Below are 20,638 nucleotides of genomic sequence, written 5' to 3'. Positions count from 1 at the left end.
CAGGGCAATGCTAACGTCCCGGTTGGCCCACAAAAATATAACATCCCTGCAGCAATTTACTGGTTTTAGTGCATCTTTTTCTAACGTGCTGCACTCCACGTCAAGAGTTTATGCCTGTCTTGTCAAGATCAAATACTAGAATATTATACAGTAAATGGATGGAAAATATCTTCTGTGAGAAGCAAAGATGCTAAAGTGTGTTTTCTTTTTTATTTACAGCTTATTGCTATATTTCTTTTTGCTCTCTTTCATCTATATTTTCATTACTGATTTATAGATTTTTGCATAGATTTGGTTTGGTTTTTTTTTAAGGTAGTAACAGTTGTCCATTGATACAATAATATAGTTCTTTGCAGAAGTATAATAGCTGATACAGAAGTTACTCATCAGAAATCAAAAGTATCTAATTAAAAAATAAATCACTTAAATTCACAAGTCTTCACAAGCTGTGTTAACAGTAATTGATCCACACTTTGCAGGGAAATCAGTACATTTCAGCCTCTTCCAGTGATATTGAATGAGAATACTGAAGGGGGTCCTGATCTTCTGAGCCCGAAGATGTGGAATTGATTGCTGGAGTCTCCTTGAATCTTTGATGTTCATTATGATCCAACCTAACAAGCCTGACATTGATCATTGAGTTAGAAAGAAAATCATTTCATATGAAGCTGGAAACTGGTTATTTCCTACGTTGTACTCATCATGTGTGGATGCAAACTTTTTCCACATGTGGGGTTTAACTATATACTCATACTGCAGTGATTCCCACAATGGGCAACTTGCCCATCTATCTTTATTGAATCTATCCACATATTTGTGCTAAGGAGGAGAATAGACAGTCAAATGGGATTACAAATTGGTGTGATGCTGATCTTTACCGTATTTACAGTGAGCCGTGACCTCGAGTCATTAACACAGCCTAAAGAGAGCATGAAAACTAGGTAACAAATGTGAAGTAAAAGCAATATATACCAGCTGAAATACTAATGAATGTACTGTAGATGGCTAAAACTAATTAATAAACTGATGAAATAGCTATCGCCTGATGCTTGCTCATGTGGGGATTCTTGAATCCTCAATTTTGAATGCTTGAATCATTGTCTCTCTTAATTAAAGAGTTTGGCCTTGACCTGCTCTTTATGGAAAGTGTCATGAGATAACATTTATTATGAACTGGCGCTATATAAACAAAGACTTATTGATTGATGTGCACTCTTGACATCATTGAAAATGAGGGCGTGCCCTCAATGATTCCTCAAGGTTTGAATAAAGGTTGACTGAATGAATGGATAAGGAATAAGCTGCTGAAATAGTAAAACAGTTGACATGCCTGGCTGAAGGTGGATAAACAGCAAAAACAGATGGATAAAACTAATAATTCAATGGTGTTACTTGTGAGCTAAAAGCATGGATAAAGTGACAGCTGAAATAGTTTAATGGATAGTGTGAATGCAAACTTGGCTAAATTAAGCAACCTAAACATCGATAGTTAGATTATATGAAATTATAATAGAACACAGATCAGAGCAAAAAAGGTTGGTAACCACTCAGCTACTATATTAACTATAACTGTAACCAGCTGTAAAGCAGGTTGTGCTGTGTAGATAAATCACTGAGGCTGGGGGTAAATTTCAGGCATGTCTACAATAACTCTGATCTGTGCTGACAGACTCATAGTGCAGATAGGACTTCAGTGCTTCCCAGAGCAGACTTCAGTACCAGGATAGACAGACAGATAGTTAAATAGAGATAGGCAGACAGGAGTTCAGCTCAGCCATCCCTGTGCTGACCAGAGAGTCTCAGGCCTGGTCACATTACCTCAGCCTGAATGGAGTTTGTCTCTCAGCTGAGTCCTCATCCTGTCACTCCACTCCACTGGGATCTATCCCTGTCTGAGTCTATGCTGGGAGACATCTGTCAACATGTGTAACGCACTCCAGGAACAAAACTAAAGCCTGTACCAAGTGGGAGTTCGCTATCAATGCCAATACACCTCAACCTGCACAGAGAAACAAGGAGGGTGATAGGAAGAAAGAGAGAAGCATCAAAGGAATAAATTCTTGAATTGTCACAAATTTCTTGAGATAATCTAGTCATTCTTTAGAGAGCAAAAAAAAAATCCATGAAATACAACAAATCCCATAATCCTTATCTCAATGAAAATCCTTTGAGATATTTAATAAATTAAATATGTTTAACATAATTTCCATAAATACATCCTGACACAATTTGCAATAAGCAGCATTATGAAGCACAACAGCTGCTGTGCAATTTCTGTACTAATTTTCCAAATGTGTTCTGAAAGGGATATGTTGTTTAATGTGACATAAATCCCATAATGTCAAAATCCAGGGCTATTTCCATCCTGCCACAAACCAGCATCAGCAATACTGATGCCTCCGATGTGTTCTGTATGGATGGAGAATATTCAGCAATTTGGTGAAAAGACCTTTCAACACAGCGGAGTGATTGAGTGATACTCTGACCCTTTCAACCGCCTGAAATCTCAGCGTTTTTTTTTTTTCAAAAACTTCTGCCTGCTTCAGTGTATTAGTTAATGCTGAGTGGCCTCAAGAGCCTGCCCCAGCAAGGCAAAAGAAATGCCAGTGCATCTAATCAATATTTATATGATTAAAGCAGTTTCATGTCCAGCCTTGCAGTACTCTCACCTGTTGTGCATCTTTTCAGATTCAATACTCAGGGAATGAATGCAGGAACCAGAGAGCAGTATCTTGTACCTTTATGCTCAATACTTTAAAATCTGCTGATAAACAGAAAGCCAAAGAGAGGTGCGGTGAGCAGAAATATGAACATCAAATCACACAGAGTACAAAAAAAGCAAGTGTATGAGCCTCTGCATGTTCTTAATATTTTCCTCATTAGTGGATGCATGACTGATGACTCCCCTCAGGGTAACATCCTTGGCGCCTAAGTAAAACCCTTCAAGTCTTGTTTTTTATTTATTTAGTTATATATTTATTTATTTGGTAGAGTCAAATGTGGTTTTAAGGATGTGTGTGAGAGAGAGATGGCGCTGCTCGGAGCTAGCTCTCCTTTCAGTTCAGTTCATAGGACATTTTGCTGTACAGCAGTCCTTGCTATGGCAAAAATGTATTCATTCTTATTGCTATTTGATGCTCTGAATACATGACATATTATTCCCCGAGCCATAGTCAGCCATACACACCCTATGGAATCCAGCTTGTCCCTTTATAAATCAAATAAGAACATGTAAAGAGCACTGAGCAGCAAAAAGACACGAAATGAGAAAGCCACCATCTGTAGTGAGTGCAATTATGAAATCTAACACAAAAGAGAATATAAAGAGCATTAGACCCATGACAGAGTTGTTAAACTTTTAGTTATTCTGTGCATAAAATAACTCTTGTTGCACGCCGCAATAAATCATCTAGCTCTTAAATACGTTAATAAAGACTTGAGGGCTTTTTTATTGAATAAGATTAACAGCAAGACATAGCATTAAAACATCCTGTATGTTTTCATGATTCTTAATCATGTATCTCCATTTGCATCATGCCTTTGTTAGTGAATCCTCATGTGAAAGCACCAATAAGCTCTCATTGAAAAGCTAATAAACCTCAATTGGCTGCCTTTAGTTTGGACTCAGACTAGAGCACCGGGGTTCAGTGCGGCTGCCACAGTGATTTTGATAAATGGCTTTATTACTTGTTTGTGTGTTGAGGGAAGAAGTTTTTGTGCTGCCCAGTACATTACTTCTTTGTCTATACAGAATGATGCCAGTAGACTTCACCCAAGGCAGACAGTACATTATACTGACTGGTTTCATACAGGCCAAGATGCAGCTCTTCTATTTTTCTAGGCCCACAGAAACTGTCTGTCCCACAATGATGCCTCGGGGCTTTATACAGTGGATTGTCACCTGGATTAGTAGGCTATCCTATTTTGGGAATGAGCACTTCGCTACCTTCTGGCTGTAAGATGGCTTGATGGCTAAGGACAGTGTCCCAAACAAGGTCACAGGTAGAGCGCACATGACAGCTGGTGTCCATCCTACTCAATATGTCCTGGACTCTCAAGATCTCAGACACAGAATCTCTGGGGGATCAGTTATACTGCACATGAAACTTTCCTGAAGGGGGAGAGGGTTCTCTGGTGCCTTTGATCGTGCAGCCAAAGACTGCTCTTAATTAGATATAAAGCTAGCACTTCTGATGGACAAGGGACTTAAGATGGTGTCCATGTACTCCCATCCTCTGTTTGAGTCTGGACAGGGAGTTCTTTTGCATTTCCCATCTAATCAAGCTCCCAACATTTCCTGTCTGCTCTGCTGTATACCACACACTCAACTCATCTCAAATAACTTAAAAAAATACAGTTTTTGTCTGTGTCCTCTAGAATGACACTCTCTGATCTGATGCCCCTATCAGCAGGATGGTGTGTTTAATGTCAGGGCTAAAGAGGGATTATTAAGGAAGGTCATGTTTTAAAAAAGACTTTGACTGGTGGTTGGAAACAGGAAACAAGCAGCATACTAGCTAATAAAGGCAAGTATAGCTGACGGGAATGTTATTAATTTAGCCATAATTTGGTCATAAACCAAATTATTAAGCAAGTAGAGGAAAGGTCAGGGGACCACAGTCATTAAAATTCATCCTCAGGGGACTATGAATACAAGCACTGGTGTCATGGCAATCCAAACAACAGTTGTCAAAATACAACATTTAAAATCAAAAATGACCCTCATGGTGGCACTAAAGAATCTATTGTGCTTTTTCAGTTTGGAACAAAGTGGTGGACAGACCTGCCGTCAGTCCCTTCCCCAGAGGCATGCAGCTATAGCATAGAAAAAGAAAAAAAAAAGCATTTACATCACTCAAAACAGTGTAATAGAAAAAGAAACACTTAAACCGCAGTGTACACATAGATCTGGATCCCTGATAAATTGTATTTTTTCATGACACGAAACTGCTTTTATGACTCACAAGATTGGATGTTCAGTATGTGGTCTCTTTTGTGGTTCACTTTGGGCTTATTACAGAGAAAACACTTTAACTTCTCCCCAGGGAGTGCTTTCTTCTCCAACAAATCTCATGCTAATATCATCAGGCCATCAGGTAGAGCCTTGCCAGAGTGTAGGCATAGCTGGAATCAGACACAGGGCCTGTCACCGGTGACTCAGACAGTCCCTCAAGCCCAACACAATTTGGCGCATAGGACAGCCACCATTGCTTTACCTCAGCATATTCATCCAGTGTGTGCTCCGCATATTAAACTCACAATCTACGCAAGCAAGTTTGGTAGTCATGTATGTTAATTTGCGATGATATCTGAAGCAGCACGCCCTCTCAGCGCACCGTACAAGCTCCTCTATCAACAATAAATAAAGAGCCAATTAGATACCAAGCGTGGAAACCCTCATGTAATAAATGAGAGGCATGCTCTGGATAAACCTGTCGGACATGAATATTTCCGCCATGCTATGGTTGTTCTTAATGTGATACATGTTATGTATGCCGAGAGTTTGGTCAAATAGATTTGCAACCCAGGGAGGGTTTTACCCTGCTGTCCAGATTCCTTAATGGATGATTTCTAAGCGTGTTGACCTTTTCACCACTGATAGTATAGAGTTCTAATAACCCTGAAGTGTTTGCACGTCCCTGGAATGTGCTTGTGCTGATATGTGCACATGATGTGAAGTTAAGACTGAAGATTGTAAAGACAATCTCTCTCTATATATATATATATATATATATGTGTGTGTGTGTGTGTGTGTGTGTGTGTAAAATTGATTTTCAGTCTGAAAGTTCAGGCATCCACAGACATGTGTGTTTGCATTTGTGTGCATGTGTTTATGTGTCTCCATCAATTTCCCAGCATTAAAGACCCAGAAGCAATGAAACAAAACTAAGCTGGTCCACAAAAGGAATTCCATTATTGTAGTTGATGGCCACATTATAACTTATGCATGGTCATAATTCTCACATTTGTAATGGCTTTGTATGAATATTTCATTTAGTACTTACTGCATGTGCAAGAATTGCCATATAAATATTAGTTTCAATCTGCATATATTCTGCACATTTAAAAATATTCTATTTTTCAATTTTAAGGACAAATGGTGAACAAACAAGAAATGACTCATTTAAACAACAAATGAAGGAAGTTTATGGGTGTGAATATGAAAACAAAGTTTAATATTTAAACTACAACAGACTTTTCTTACAGCACACATTCTGACCTCTCAAACATGGGTCTAACAAACAATTCAAGGGGTGCCACTGTACCACGTCCTGCTATTGTGAATCCTCAGGTACAGTCATATCAGATTATGATACCTGTGCTGTATATCACATGTCAAAATGTTTGTGAGACATTCTTTCACATTTGATGTTTAAAACCGATGTAAATGGCACTCAACCATACTTATAAGTCATTCAACAACCAGTCTACCATTTGTTTTTAATGGAGGCTGATTTCATTGTGTGTTTTTGTGTTCAACTATTTTGCAGTTTAAGTCTTTCTGGTGTTTCTATGAAAAATGAAACACACAAATTTCACAAAAAAAGGTTTAGACTTTCTTTGTGCATCATACAAACACATGCAGTGACCTCTATTTCAACAGCACAAAAAGTCAACAGGAGAGACTGTAGCACCACCTACTGGCTTCAACATGTCACAGGAATTAAAAAGAAATAAAACTCCGATTAGTTTTGAAGTTTTCATGAGTCATTTTCTTCAGCTTATTCTGTATTTTATAAATGGTTTGACATTTGCTCAGTTGAAAAATGGAAAAACATAGTCAAGCTTTTTTTTCTGGGGACCAAGTTTAATTAACTTGAATACGTTACACAGTAAATTTAATAAGGCTCTCACAGTGATTTCTATTTTCCTTTGTCAGGGCTAAGATTAAATTCCCTAACTTACTTCTTGTGATTACATTTTACTTCTCAATAATAATTTGTCTCATTGAAGGCCATATGACAGATATGCAAACATTAGGATGATTTGCCTGCTTGCAAAGAACAATTAACAAAACATAACAGGATATACTATAATTATTATAATATAATTCCCAAGAATTGCCAGAGAGTAGTTTTTGGGTGTATTTTCGTATCATTGCATGCTCTGTATCACTGTTACACACCGTATAAATGAACGTCTTCCCACAGCAGAATATTCCTAACTATAATACTTGGACGTAAAGCTGGTGCAAGATGGATGCTGTGTCTTAGTCTCTGACAGAGCCCTTTGTCTCACACCTTGCAGGGTTCATTTTCATTTCATCTGAGTCTTTTGCCTTTTTCGAAACTCCTCATTCTTTGTCTCCATCACGCCAGTTACAAAGGCCACAGCTTTATCACTTGGTGAACTGACTGTTGTCCCTCTGGCAAAAAACACAGTGAGACTGTATTTGTATCATTGCTTTCCTTTGGCCCTGCTCTACTCCGTGATTAGCATCCTTTATGGAACTACCCCAACTCTAGCTTGTTCCATTGTTTATTATTTCCTAATCATACAGTGACACGGTGCTCCTTTAAGCAATCAGTGCTCTTTTGAATTTAAATGATTTCAGTAAATCTCTCACCAGATGTATGACTTTTCATACACCAAGTCTCTGAAATCATTTCAGTGGACTTCATGGCAGAGTTTGGGCTTCAGTGACACAATGGGGGCATGTCTGTTCGTTCATATCCTGTCAAATGAAAGAGTGACAGTTCAAAGTTCAAAGGATGTTTTACCCAAAGGAATTTTGATGCACTCTCAGTCCCTTTGAGGCGTCACTGTGGTGTAGTTGGCTGCTTATTAATTTGATGGATTTCAGGTTTTTGAGTTAAGTTTTCACTCATGTGTTCTTCTATAAAAATTCACATGTTGAGATCAAAAAGTTCATTCTTGACTTTAGAAACAGCAGCTAATGAAACCAGTCTTCCAAAGGTCCTCTGTCCGGGAGCTTTGGAAGCAGATGGTGTTGCCCTGATAGATATATACTAAATGGTCAGATTTCTATTTTTTTCTGAACGCTTTAAGGACCTCTCATCCAAGTTTGGTTAAAAGCCAAGAATGGATTTTCAATCTCAATTGGCTTAACACTTTTTGAGGCCACATTCACTCTCTGGGGAGAAACACAACAGTTCCCTCTATCGTCTCAAGGAAAGAAAAGCCTGGATATAACATCCATAAAGCCTTTCTGTGTGGAGTTTGCATGCATGCTTTCCCAAACTTCATGTGGGTGTAAAATGTAAAATATTGAATAAGCTCAACATTTAAGTGAACTCTAAATGGGTAAGTCAGTCATAAACACAAACAACATTTTACATAAACATGTTACAGTTTTGTGAACAGCACATTTAATGTCTTACAGCATTGGCCCATAGTATTATTGCAGTGATGACCGAAATGTCAAAATATAGTTTGCATTCAGCATCTTTGTACTTAATAGTAAATAGTATAAAATAGTATAGGATTGGAAAAAAACGCTGACCCCGGGGTCAAGGAAATTCCCGTTTTGGGAGCCGACACTAAACTCCTTCTTTTCTACCTGATCCACCTCCAAACCTGTTGGAAAACACTTCCTGATCACTTTTAATGTGGTAAATCGGCCAGCAAACAACTGGCAGCCAAAACAGTGGAGGAGGGAATTGGATAAAAACGCTGACCCCGAGTCAAGGAAATTCCCGTTTTGGAAGCCGACACTAAACTCCTTCTTTTCTACCTGATCCACCTCCAAACCCGTTGGAAAACAGTTATTGATCACTTTTAATGTGGTAAATCGGCCAGCAAACAACTGGCAGCCAAAACAGTGGAGGAGGGGGGATTGGAAAAAAAAAGCTGACACCGGGGTCAAGGAAATTCCCGTTTTGGGAGCCGACAGCAAACTCAATCTTTATTCATTCATTTAACAACTGGCTTCACTTTGCTTTTGATGAATGATTGATGCCCCTCAGGGTTGATGCAGAAAATGAGTGCAGACAAAGCAAATGGTCTCGTGCTTCCTACACTTACAGGGAAAATGTTAAAATAAATATGCTGTAGGTATATTACTGTGTGTCAATAAGAATGCCTACAAGAAAAAATCTTCACTTAGGCATTATATAAGGTACATATAAGTGAATAAACAAGACACTCTTACAGTGTTATTATGTTATTCATACCTTGACTGGTAGCCGGAGAGTTTCCAGTTCTCAACCTGGGCACTTATCAAGGTGTCCTTGAGCAAGGCACTGATCCACCAAGGGTACCATCCTAAGAGGCAGCCCTTCACTCTAACATCTCTTCATACATTAATTCATGTGTATTTGCTCTGTTTGTGTACATTCCAGACCTGTGTGTGTATAATAAAAACAAAAGAGGGAAAAAACTGACTTTCCCTCAGGGGATTAATAAAGTATGCCTCATCCTCCTATTCTTCAAGTCTTCAGCCTCCCCTCTGATGCATTATTCATCAGACCACAAGCAGAGCTTGTCATTATGGATTTGAGGGTGTGAAGAAAAACTAAGATAGTGGAAGGCTGGAGGTGGGGGACATCACAAGGTGTCACAAGATAACTTTGAGGGATCTCAGGGTGCATAAATACATAACAAATATGAAAAGACTTCTGCTAAACCTGTGTAAAGATGTGTGAAATATGCTTATTCGCCTTCTGGTAGAGTTAACTAGATGAGAAGATCAATATCCCTGTAAACAAGATACTTCATGTTAATTGTTGAGCTTTAGAAGCGCTGGTAGGTCAATTTTGATACACTTTTAACAGACCCAGGCAGCCTATTACCCCGTTAACAGTCTTTCTACCAAGCTAATATAAGTGGCTGCTGGCTGTTGTCTTATATTTCACAGACAGACATTAGATTGGTATTGGTCTTCTCATCTAACTCTGCCAGAAAGCAATTAAGTTAAGTTCCCCAAATGTTCAAATATTCCTTTAAGCTTTAAGTCTCTACATTCCGTCTAAATATTTATGTTTTTTACCTTTCTCTTACTTTTGCTTTTTTTTGTAATTCTGAAATGCTGTGTAGTTTTACCAGTCTTCAGGTCTGTAGAAGTATTTAAATGAAACAATAGGGATCATGATTGCTCTGAACTCATAGAAATATGGGGTCACAAGACACACATGGATATATACAAAGAGTCCCAGACATGCTGAATATGCAGGTATAATCACATCACACCAAGTCAGATTTAACATTGCCTTTGCACTAGTTACTCATGGGGACTGTAAAACGTCACAAGTTCCGGAAACAAACTTTACCAAAGTCTTACTATGTCCCTGTCTTATCTGGATTACGTTCATGATCATGACAGCTTATCTTGCATAATGGGCGGCACAGTGTAACCTGAGCCACAAAGAGGCCGTACTAGTCTGGTCTCGCCCAGTAGTCATTTACTGGCAGATGGAGGAAGTGACTCATGTTACCAAGTCAATGTGAACAATAGCACGGGTGTCATATTCTCAACACAGTCCACACAACCTCGTATGAAACTGTCACACCCCACACCTTCTACTCAACTACAAAATAGCCTGAGAGAAACAAAATTAGGTCATGAAATAAAGAGCAGACTGCATCAGATTATGATCTTACACTCCCCTCCGTACACAGAGTCTCAAAAAGTCTACAAAAACTTGCTCTGAACAAAGGGGAAAAGGGGTTGACATTTTGTCCTAATGATGGTGCTGCAGGAAAGGTCAAGGTGGTCACCACAAACATTAGAATTCAGCCTATGGAGCCCATGAACATCCACTGCAAATTTTACTTTCAATTAGTTTTTGAAAGGTCAGGTAGTCACCAAAATCATTAGAAGTCCTCCGGGGATCATTAATATCTGTGACAGCTTCATGGAAATGTGGCCAATAGGCCCGTACTGGTTGACATACCTTATTCTTTGCATCCCCACACTGGTGGGCACAAAGAGGAAGGATGAGTGTGGAATCAGCCTGTTAGTACATGTGATTAAACTCAGTAAATATAAGTGGTTTAATCATGTGTCCTTGCCACAATAGATTCAAAATAACAACTATTACTATTCTTGATTGGTTCTTAAAGCATTTGAGCATCAGGGTGGCAGACTGTTGTTTTTTCTGGACGGTAAGGGCTGAGTCCTACATCATCAGCCATCAATCCTCCTCCAGTAGCATCCTTAAGTAAAAACACTGAAACCCTAACAGCTCCTGAGTCGATGCCCTGCAGCTAACCCTGTGCTTGGACATTTAGTATCCTTGAGAGGATCAATATAGTTTCACTAGTGAATTTACCATCCAGTCGGTCTTGTTCTGCTGTCGCTTTCCTATGGAAGTCCATTTAAATCAGGAAAAGAAAAAAATAAATGAAAAATAATGCAAGATTAAAAAAAACTAAACAGTCAATCAAAATCATAGGATAAAAAAAATCATTTTATAATACAATTTTCACTATATGACTAGTTTCCCTTAAGATTATGAGGTGCTAAATCCCATTTATGAGATGAAAAGTCAAAATTGTGAGAGGGAGAGTCAGTACTATTATTATTACCCAATCATGGACAACTGTGCAATAATCCATATAATGTTTCCATCCCATCCCACCCTGTTGTTGTTTCTTTGTAATTATTGTGTTCTGTGTATATAATGTTTCTTTGTATATATAAGGTTTTTTTCTGCATATATCATGTTTATTTAATTTTCTAACTTTAACTGTGTGCTTTGTCTGTCCCCTTGAGCTGCAGTAACGGCAAACTTTCTCCAACGAGGGATCAATCAAAAGTTTTATCTTACCTTATCTTATCTTTACCGGGCAAAAATTGACATCCCTTGTTTCCTCTATATTCAACTTTTATAGATGACGTAGGTTATAGATTGACAGGAAAGTGTCTGAAACAAGTATGTAAATCAAAAGTGTCAAAATAAGCGTAAAATTATATACAATACTATGATACTAAATACAAAAATACTAATTCTGCTGTACACCAGAATCATATCAGGTGGTCAGTAATCCTCGATTACTGCCTGCCCTGTGACTGAGTGCTCTGCTGAGGATAGCTGACATGTTTTTATAATGAGAGTCAATTGCGAAATGTACGTGAGTTATTTTTTTCGTCCGTGACGTCGGCAGGGTGGGATGATGACGTTTCAGACAGCCTTTAAACAAAAAGCGGCTTCCGGGTGACGTAGGTGATCACTCAGCATTCTTTCCCTGCTGACGCCGGTAGCCGCCGTCGAGTCTCTGCTCTTTGAACAATAATACTAAACCATCCAGGTTTTAACACAACTTTTTAGCCTCTATTTTCTATTCTGTCCTTATTTTCTCTCATTTTTTGACAAGACAACAACTACACTGACGTCCCTTTCGTAAAGGTAAGACACACTGGTGTTTTCTCTGCCTGGCTAACGCTAATTAGCTAACCGGTCTAGCTTGTAAGAAGTTCGTTGTAGGTTGATTATGTGATTATGTGTTTGGATTTTCACGTTTGTTGTTGAGTTAATTCACATCCTTGGCTTAAGAAAAGTTGAACTGAACTGGTTTTATGTTCAGGTAAAGCTGGACTGGTTTCAAAGAATTGTTAAAAGCTTGTTAGCTGTTAGCATACCGGCGGCCTAGTGAACAAAACCCCTCAAGATGTCGCTGTGTGGACATCCGGTATCTGAACAAAGACCTCATGAAATCAGCTGATGGGATTTTTTTTCTCGTTTTACATTAATGTCATTTTATACCAGAATTCATGCCGATTTCGTTAGACTAAGACTATAGAGAGCAACTATGAATTAGTTACATATGTGTGCTAAATGTGTTGAACGCCGTGTGTTTTAGCATTTATTGTCAATCACATAATCAGGAGATGGGTCAGAACCACATACTTATGATTACATGTAGTGTTTTTACTTGTTTAATTTCAAATTGTCCATAATGGATCGGGTACAGATTACGCTATCATGGGGACTAGATAATTAAAACAAGGCACATGTAATCCAGGTCTTGTGTCGACGCTTCCTGTGGAGCTACGTGTATGGGCTCGGGTTAATGTTGGATAAGGTTAGCTTGGGTCCCTGAAGGCGACATGTGGGGATGTTGGGTTGGGTTACGGTAACGTTAATAAGAAACGCGAATCGTTTGGGGGAAATGGCTTGGATGTCGACACGACACGTAACATGCTAGCTTCACTTAGCACCGTGTGCTAGGTTAGCACTGTCCCAGTTTCACATTCACTTGCATTGGCACGTGTAGGCGCTCATGTGCTCAACAATTTGGCTGGACGATGCTAACTTAGTTACAGTAATATAATTATACTAGATACTAGTTATACAGTATGCAACTTACTCTACCAGATATTATTACCGCTCGGTTTGCTTGTTAATGTGTGTGTATCTTTGTGTTTAGCAGCCATTAGCCGCCTGCTAACTGTGTTGCTGTGTCTCTACTTGCAGGTCGCTCTTTCCTGCCCTACTCCCAGAACATTATTCTTTTCAGATTTACTTTGTCAAGCCGCCAAAGTGGAGAGTGTCGTTGCACCGGGGGGTCCTTCTCGTTTCAGGTATTAAACACTGCCCAGTTGCACTTTTGTATTTTACAGAAATACCTTTCTGTATTGGAAACCCTCTTCAGCAGCTTACATTGAGGCTTAGGCTCACATTTCCTTCTGTTTAAGTTAAAACCTTTCCCTTTTTTTATCACAGTGTAGGGGGAGGAGGTGGGGGTGCACCTCAGCACTATCCCAAGACTGTCGGCAACAGGTGATTTATTTATTTATTTTTCCAAATTTTCCTTTTTCATATAACACCTGGGCACTATCAAATTTGTAACATAACAATCCTCTAAGTACATTCCCACGTATGTATTCTATCACATCTGGGGAGGTGTCTCTAAGTTGTAACCCTTATTTTGGAAGTGCATAGTATCGAGTTTTTACTCATGACCTACCACTATGGCAGTGGTTTATATGTTACCAGTGTCAATTTGATACAAGAGTAAGCGAACAGTCTGTTGTTGTGATTATTTTCCTACAATGACATGCATATATCAGCCTTAAGTTGACTCCCCCATCACTCATTAAAATACAGTTTAAAGAAAAGGAAAAAAAGCTAGTAAGTTCAAGTGAGGGAAGCACAGAGTCAAATGACTCTTGGCTGCCAGCCAAACGTAATGTCACGGAGCCTAACTTTTTTTCCAGAGGAGGGGGAGACCTGGCAAGAGAATCATTTATTACATCTGTAGTATTGCAAAACAGTACAGCAGCTGATTATTTCACTTGCTGGAATTGGGACTACAGTCAGAAGGAACTTGATCATGGTCACCCCTGTGTAATGGCAAAAATCAGTTTCAGTGGCAGAACTGTAAGATGTAACAGGATTTGGAGCTCAGCCACCATGGATCAGGGCGAGATACCTGTGATATGATGATTTCCTGGAACATTTCTGCATTGTAACTTTGTTTTCTGTTTATTGTAGCGAGTTCCTGGGGAAGACCCCAGGTTCTGGCGTTCAGAGATGGGTACCTTCTCGAAGCACTAGACGAGATGCCAACTCCTCCAACGAGAAAGGGCAACATGATGCAATCTTCAGGAAAGTGAGAGGGTAAGTTTCTGATTCAATTCATATTTATTCCAGTTGCATAGATCATAACGTTCTTGAACGGTGCTATTTTAGTTCTATGGAAACAGACCTCATGTGCGGCCCAGTCCCCCTCCTTCCTCTTGCATTCTGATGCAGGCTCACTTTCAAAGCTAGAGTGCAGACCAGACGTGGTATCATGAAACTAGACAACCTAAGGCATCCTTTGCTACCAACCATGACACGCTAGCTTGTTGGGCAGGGGGATGAATAATGTCCCAACTTAAAGCATTCACATTTTCAACACCTTCATCACTCACTTTTTAGTGTAGGTTGTACAGCTTTTAGGGATGTAACGCCCAAGATTTGCCATGCAAAATGAAATGATGGTGGTGTTGGTATATTTTCTTTGTAAAGTGTGACGTGCTTTAATCTCTTGTCCTTCCTCTTCTTCTTTAGCATACTTAATAAGCTGACTCCTGAGAAGTTTGACAAACTATGCCTGGAGCTCCTCAATGTGGGTGTAGATTCAAAACTTGTCTTAAAAGGAGTCATCTTGTTGGTGAGTATTTTCCCTAATGGTACTCATGTATATCAACCCAATAAAACTGGCACCTAATTTGTTATTCTATTTCTCTTTCTTTAGATTGTTGACAAAGCCCTCGAGGAGCCCAAGTATAGCCAATTATACGCTCAACTATGTCTACGCTTGGCAGAGGATGCACCAAACTTTGAAGCCCCAACAACAGAAAATCCAGCAACACAAAAGCAGAATACTGTAAGATAGGATCTGCACAAGAATAGTCTCACTTTACTACTTTCTAGTATTTCCTGTCTGGATTTTGAACAAATTCTGTTTTTACAGACCTTCAGACGGCTTCTCATTTACAAGCTTCAAGATGAGTTCGAGAATCGTGCCAAAAATGTTGACAGTGAGTGAATTCCATTTGATACATGCAGTCAGTTGCAAAATAAATTTGGTCATGTCTCGCAATAACGGTTCCTCCCTTTCTACTTTCTTTTTTCTCTGTAGTCTTTGACAAACGTGACAGCCCACTCTCCTCTGACGACGAGGAGCAGCGTGGTATTGCAAAGCTCAAGATGCTGGGCAACATCAAATTCATCGGAGAACTTGGCAAACTCAACCTCATCCACGAATCTATCCTTCATAAGTGCATCAAAACAGTAAGTCCTGTTGACATTTAGATCACCTGGTGTAGTTATGGACCTTATTTGTTTTCACTTGTGATTCCAAAATCAGAATAAACTGCCAGTCTGAAAGCATTGTGATTTGTGGAAGATATTAGAGTTGATTGTATTGAAAGTGTTTTATTCATAACCCCCCCCCCCTTTTTTTTTTTTTTTTAAAGCTTTTGGAGAAGAAGAAGAATGTCCAACTCAAGGACATGGGTGAAGATTTGGAATGCCTCTGTCAGATAATGAAAACAGTGGGGCCTAAACTTGATCACGACAAGGCTAAGGTGAGCATGAGAAAAACAATTGAATAATAATCTTTAAGTCTTTAAAATCCCTTTGTTCCATCTAATGCCGAATACTTTCTCCTTCCAGTCTTTGATGGATCAGTACTTTGGCCGCATGCAGTGCTTAACGACCAACAAGGAACTGCCTGCTAGGATTCGCTTCCTGCTGCAGAACACGGTGGAGCTGCGAGGCAACAACTGGTCACCTCGCAAAGCTCATGTTGACAACGCACCAAAGACGATCAACCAGGTTCGCCAGGATGCAGTTAAGGTTAGTCCACCTGGTCAGCTATGAGATTAACTGTCTGCCCATCTGTTATAGATTATAAGGATCATTTGTGAAATCAAATACTTAATGAACTCAAGAATGTTTTTGCTCTGGTTTGGTACTTCATAGTTTACCCATAACCTTTAGATTCTGATCGGACTTCTACTGTTCGTTGCAGGATTTGGGTGTTTTTATTCCACCTCCAACCGATTCAATGAGGAATGACTTCTTCATGGAAAACTTCCTACCATCAAGGATGATCAAGTTTGACAGGGAAACTCTTGGTGGGCTGGCTGATATGTTTGGACAAATGCCTGGTATGTTGCCGTTTTTCCCCTCTAGCCTGCCACCATGACTCATTAATGTGCGTCAACCCTTTTTTGTGTTTTAATGTTTAATAATTAATATTTGTTGCATTGTTTGTGTAGGAAGTGGCATAGGTACGGGTCCAGGAGTCATTCAGGACCACTATTCCCCTACCATGGGACGACATCGCACAAACCCGCTCTACAATGGCCATGTTGCAAACGGCAACGGCTCTAACCAACCTCAGTTTGAAATGGGAGGCAAACCGTTCATAAAACCAAACCAGGTACACACAGTACTATTGCAGTGTAATCATTCAGTAGCTTTGTAATGGTGAATCTGGAGTTGTCATGCCTAAACTAAACATCTATGAAATCTCTTTCAAAGGGGCAGCGTTCACCAGTTTTCAACCACAAACAGAATCACTCAGTGCAGATGCAGTCTAAGGATATGGCTCCACGGTTTGTCAAGAAAGGGAAGGTCAACGCTGATGAGGTACACCTGCTCCCATTGATGGACTGATACTGTATTTCATTTGGCTTCTTGAGTTATTAACCTGCGTTCTTCACCCTTGTAGATAAGTCTGAGGCCAGCACAGTCCTTCATCTTGAATAAAAAACAAGCTCCAAAGCTGCAGCCACAGATGACTATGATGCCTTCAAGTGCTCACGGTTCACCACTCGGACAGGTAACACTTTTTTTCATTCAAAACACACATTTTTAACTGCTAGTTCCAGTTTGTTACTAATGTGGTTTTCTTTGTTCAGTCTCCACAGCTTGGCCTGAAAATCAACCCACCTCCAATTCAGGAAAAACCTGTCAAGTCCTATAAAAAAGCTCCTCCTACAAAGGAAGAGTTGCTCAAAATGACGGTATGTTCCTTTCCCTCGCTCTGTGCTTCCTTCATGCACAATATGCCCGCATGTCCAGCTTGCTATATCCGACTGTCCTTTTTTGTTTTTAGGAAACACTGATGGCAGATTACCTGAACAGCAAGAACGACGATGAGGCAGTCAGTGCTCTGAGAGAAATGAAGGCTCCAAAACATTTATTATCCGAGATGCTGAACAAGATCGTGGTCTATTCCCTTGATCGTTCAGATGAGGATAAGGAACAGGCAAGCACCCTGATCCATGCACTCTGCACAGAGGGCGTTGTCACTGGTGAAAACCTTCTGCAGGTCAGTGTTGTTAAACGCATGTACACCGCTCAATGTTTTGTTTTTACTATCTGAGCATGAAGCCGTTCAGCTCTAACCACACTGTTTTTATTTGATAGGCCTTTTTGGGTGTTCTGGACCAGTGTCCCAAGATTGAGGAGGAGGTCCCACTGGTGAAGTCCTATCTGGCACAGTTTGCAGCACGCGCCATCATCGCTGAGCTGGTCACCGTCGCAGATTTGGCCCATCAGCTGGAGAATGGTGCACATTTCCCACTGTTCTTACTGTGCCTACAGCAGATGGTCAAACTGAAGGATCGCGACTGGCTGGCAGACCTGTTCCAGCAGAGCAAGGTCAACATGCAGAAAATGCTACCTGGTATGTCCACGCCCACTCTGACCATATGTTTACCTCATGTCATGACTCTTCAATGACAAATATTCATCTTTTCCTACTTGTTTTTTGTTTGTATAGAAATTGACCAGAACAAGGACAGGATGCTGGAGATTCTGGAGGGCAAAGGTCTCAGTTTCTTGTTTCCACTCATGAAACTAGAGAAGGAGCTGCTGAAGCAGATCAAAGTAGATCCTTCTCCACAGTCCATCTACAAGTGGATCAAAGACAACATCTCTCCTAAACTCCACACTGACAAAGGCTTTGTCAACATCCTCATGACCAGGTACAGCAGTGAAATCATCCTCTGCTGATGGAATATACTTAGTCAGCCAATGCTTTGTTGGTTGGTCAAACCCCAAACAATATACATGTAATTTAGCTCCTCGCATTTTTAAAAATAGTTTTATTTCTTGTCTGCCAGCTTCTTGCAGTACATCTCTTATGAGATCAACCCTGACGACGATGAAGAGCAGCTTGCAGCACCCAGTAAAGAGCAGCTGGATGAGGAGAAGCAACTGCTGCTGTCCTTTAAGCCAGTGATGCAGAAGTTCCTACACGATCACATCGACCTGCAACTCAATGCACTGTACGCCCTGCAGGTCCACTGCAATGCCAAGGGTTTCCCCAAAGGTATGCAAACACACATTTAGTATAGCAGCCCCAAGTCGGAGGGTATTTAGCTTTGGTGCAGAAGCTTAAAGGTTTGGCGTTTTTTGACGTGGGGTCTGTTGAGGTTGTTGTCCATACTTGGTGTAATACTTACAACACAGTGCAGTCAGTTCCACGTCACAAAAGTTGATCACTGACACGGATCCAATCAAATCGTTGTGATAAATCTTATCCCATTATAGCCATAAAAGCACCTCATTCAGCCCCACTTCAAATTATCCGAACTATCCCTTTTAATGATTACTCTCCTTTTCCAGGCATGTTGCTGCGCTACTTTGTGTACTTTTACGACATGGAAATCATTGAAGAAGAAGCCTTCCTTTCATGGAAAGAAGATGTCACCCAAGAGTATCCAGGAAAAGGAAAAGCATTATTTCAGGTAGGTTTAAAATATACGTGTTTATACAGTTTTTCAAATTGCTCCTCAACACATTTACATACTCGGTATCGTAGTTATGATCGGGTCCCTGGAGTGTTCCAGATATATTTGAACACTTTGTTTTCAGAAACCTTGATAAGCCCTTTATACAGGTTTTGAGAGACTTTAAACACTGGCTAGAGTACCTGAATGCTGATATTATTTATGGTGCAGGTGAACCAGTGGCTGACCTGGCTGGAGACCGCAGAAGAAGAGGAGTCAGAGGGTGAAGATTACTGAGGAACAGGCCAAAGCCATGTGTTATCAGGATGCAATGAATGACGTTTTTTTTTTTTTTTTGTATGCGTTTTCTTTCTCAACCTAATCCCTACCCTCTCTTGTTTATATTTTCCAACCACTGTTACAATTCATTCCACTATGAGATGTTTTGCCAGATCAAGCCAGCATCATGATCTTATTGTATTTATGCTCCTCTTTCTGAGTTTTAATCTTATTTGATGTCCTACAGCAGATGTTTTATACATTTCAATCTCGGGTTATTTTTTCTCTAACAGTAGGCAGTATTGTGCAGGAAACCGTACCGGCACCACAACCTGACCCATTTTATCACCTTTTACATCTGGTAGGAGTCACCAAGTGCTGCCCTAACTACTAACTTAAAACTGTTTACAAAAGAGAAAAGGCTCTAACATATTGCAGCGAGACTTTTCGAATTGTTTTATCTGCATTTGTTGATCAGTTTTTAGATGCACTTTGCTCAACATCATGAGTCGTTGCAATAGTAATGATACACTTTCTTGATTTGTTGAAACAATCCTGAGTTGCAGTTTGGCCAACGTGGTTATATGTATAACGGTTTTCTTGTGCTCGAAAGCAGACCACCGTTATTAATCTGGACCTGACAATGTCTAACAATAATGGCCTGTTTTATTAGCCGTGTGATTTCAGTTTAAATCGAGAGCTTTTTTTTCCTTTTTTTTTTTTTTTAAAAAAACATTTAAAACTTTTGTGCTGTTAGGAATGAATCTGTGTGGCCTTTTTTAATTTATCAGTTCATATGGATATACCTCTAATGTATCTCGGACTATACTTGAATGTCTCGGTTTTAACACTGGGACAGCCAAAGCTTAGTTTCCTGTGCTACAGTTGTTCACGACCACACGTGGAACCTTTTACGTCGGTTTGCCATATTTGTCAAGTTTTTAAATGGTCTTTTTATCTTCATGAAATTATAAAGAATGTACTGTATGTGTACACTTGAACCTTCTTTTGGAGTTTCACTGTAACATTAAGAACAGGAAGTGGAGTGTACAACTACAGATCAACCTTGAATAAAGTTTAACCGTTCATTTCATTGTGATCATTTCTGGGGAGTTGTTTGTTTTATTTTGTTTTTTTAAATACACATCCTGAATATTTGTAGTCTACTACTCGCCTGTCTTGAAATGTTGATAGATATCGCACAACCACTGTCCTATAGTT

At 39.8% G+C, this 20,638-nt stretch overlaps 1 protein-coding gene across 1 annotated transcript; it reads left to right on the top strand.

Moving 5' to 3' along the window:
• The first annotated feature begins 13,378 nt into the window (after positions 1-13,378).
• Positions 13,379-20,516, top strand: eif4g2a (eukaryotic translation initiation factor 4, gamma 2a). The gene is made up of 19 exons (XM_070846433.1): positions 13,379-13,483; positions 14,397-14,522; positions 14,958-15,060; positions 15,145-15,276; positions 15,364-15,430; positions 15,532-15,683; positions 15,869-15,979; positions 16,068-16,250; positions 16,426-16,564; positions 16,676-16,839; positions 16,941-17,048; positions 17,131-17,241; positions 17,321-17,425; positions 17,518-17,733; positions 17,832-18,090; positions 18,187-18,391; positions 18,530-18,738; positions 19,035-19,156; positions 19,370-20,516. Exons 6-19 carry the CDS (start codon positions 15,600-15,602, stop codon positions 19,433-19,435), a joined length of 2,082 nt encoding a protein of 693 aa, XP_070702534.1. The 5' UTR covers positions 13,379-13,483; positions 14,397-14,522; positions 14,958-15,060; positions 15,145-15,276; positions 15,364-15,430; positions 15,532-15,599; the 3' UTR covers positions 19,436-20,516.
• Positions 20,517-20,638: the final 122 nt, after the last annotated feature.

This window comes from Pempheris klunzingeri, chromosome 1, assembly GCF_042242105.1.
Source record: "Pempheris klunzingeri isolate RE-2024b chromosome 1, fPemKlu1.hap1, whole genome shotgun sequence".
NCBI classification, from domain to species: domain Eukaryota; kingdom Metazoa; phylum Chordata; class Actinopteri; order Acropomatiformes; family Pempheridae; genus Pempheris; species Pempheris klunzingeri.
The sequence above is the reverse complement of the archived record's forward strand: the minus strand, read 5'-3'. Positions and strand labels throughout refer to the sequence as shown.

Coding starts and splice junctions, on each gene's coding strand:
- eif4g2a (XM_070846433.1), top strand. CDS start 15,600: ATGCTGGGCAACATCAAATTCATCGGAGAACTTGGCAAACTCAACCTC. Junction 15,684..15,868: donor TTCATAAGTGCATCAAAACA/GTAAGTCCTGTT, acceptor TTTTTTTTAAAG/CTTTTGGAGAAGAAGAAGAA. Junction 19,157..19,369: donor AAGGAAAAGCATTATTTCAG/GTAGGTTTAAAA, acceptor TTTATGGTGCAG/GTGAACCAGTGGCTGACCTG.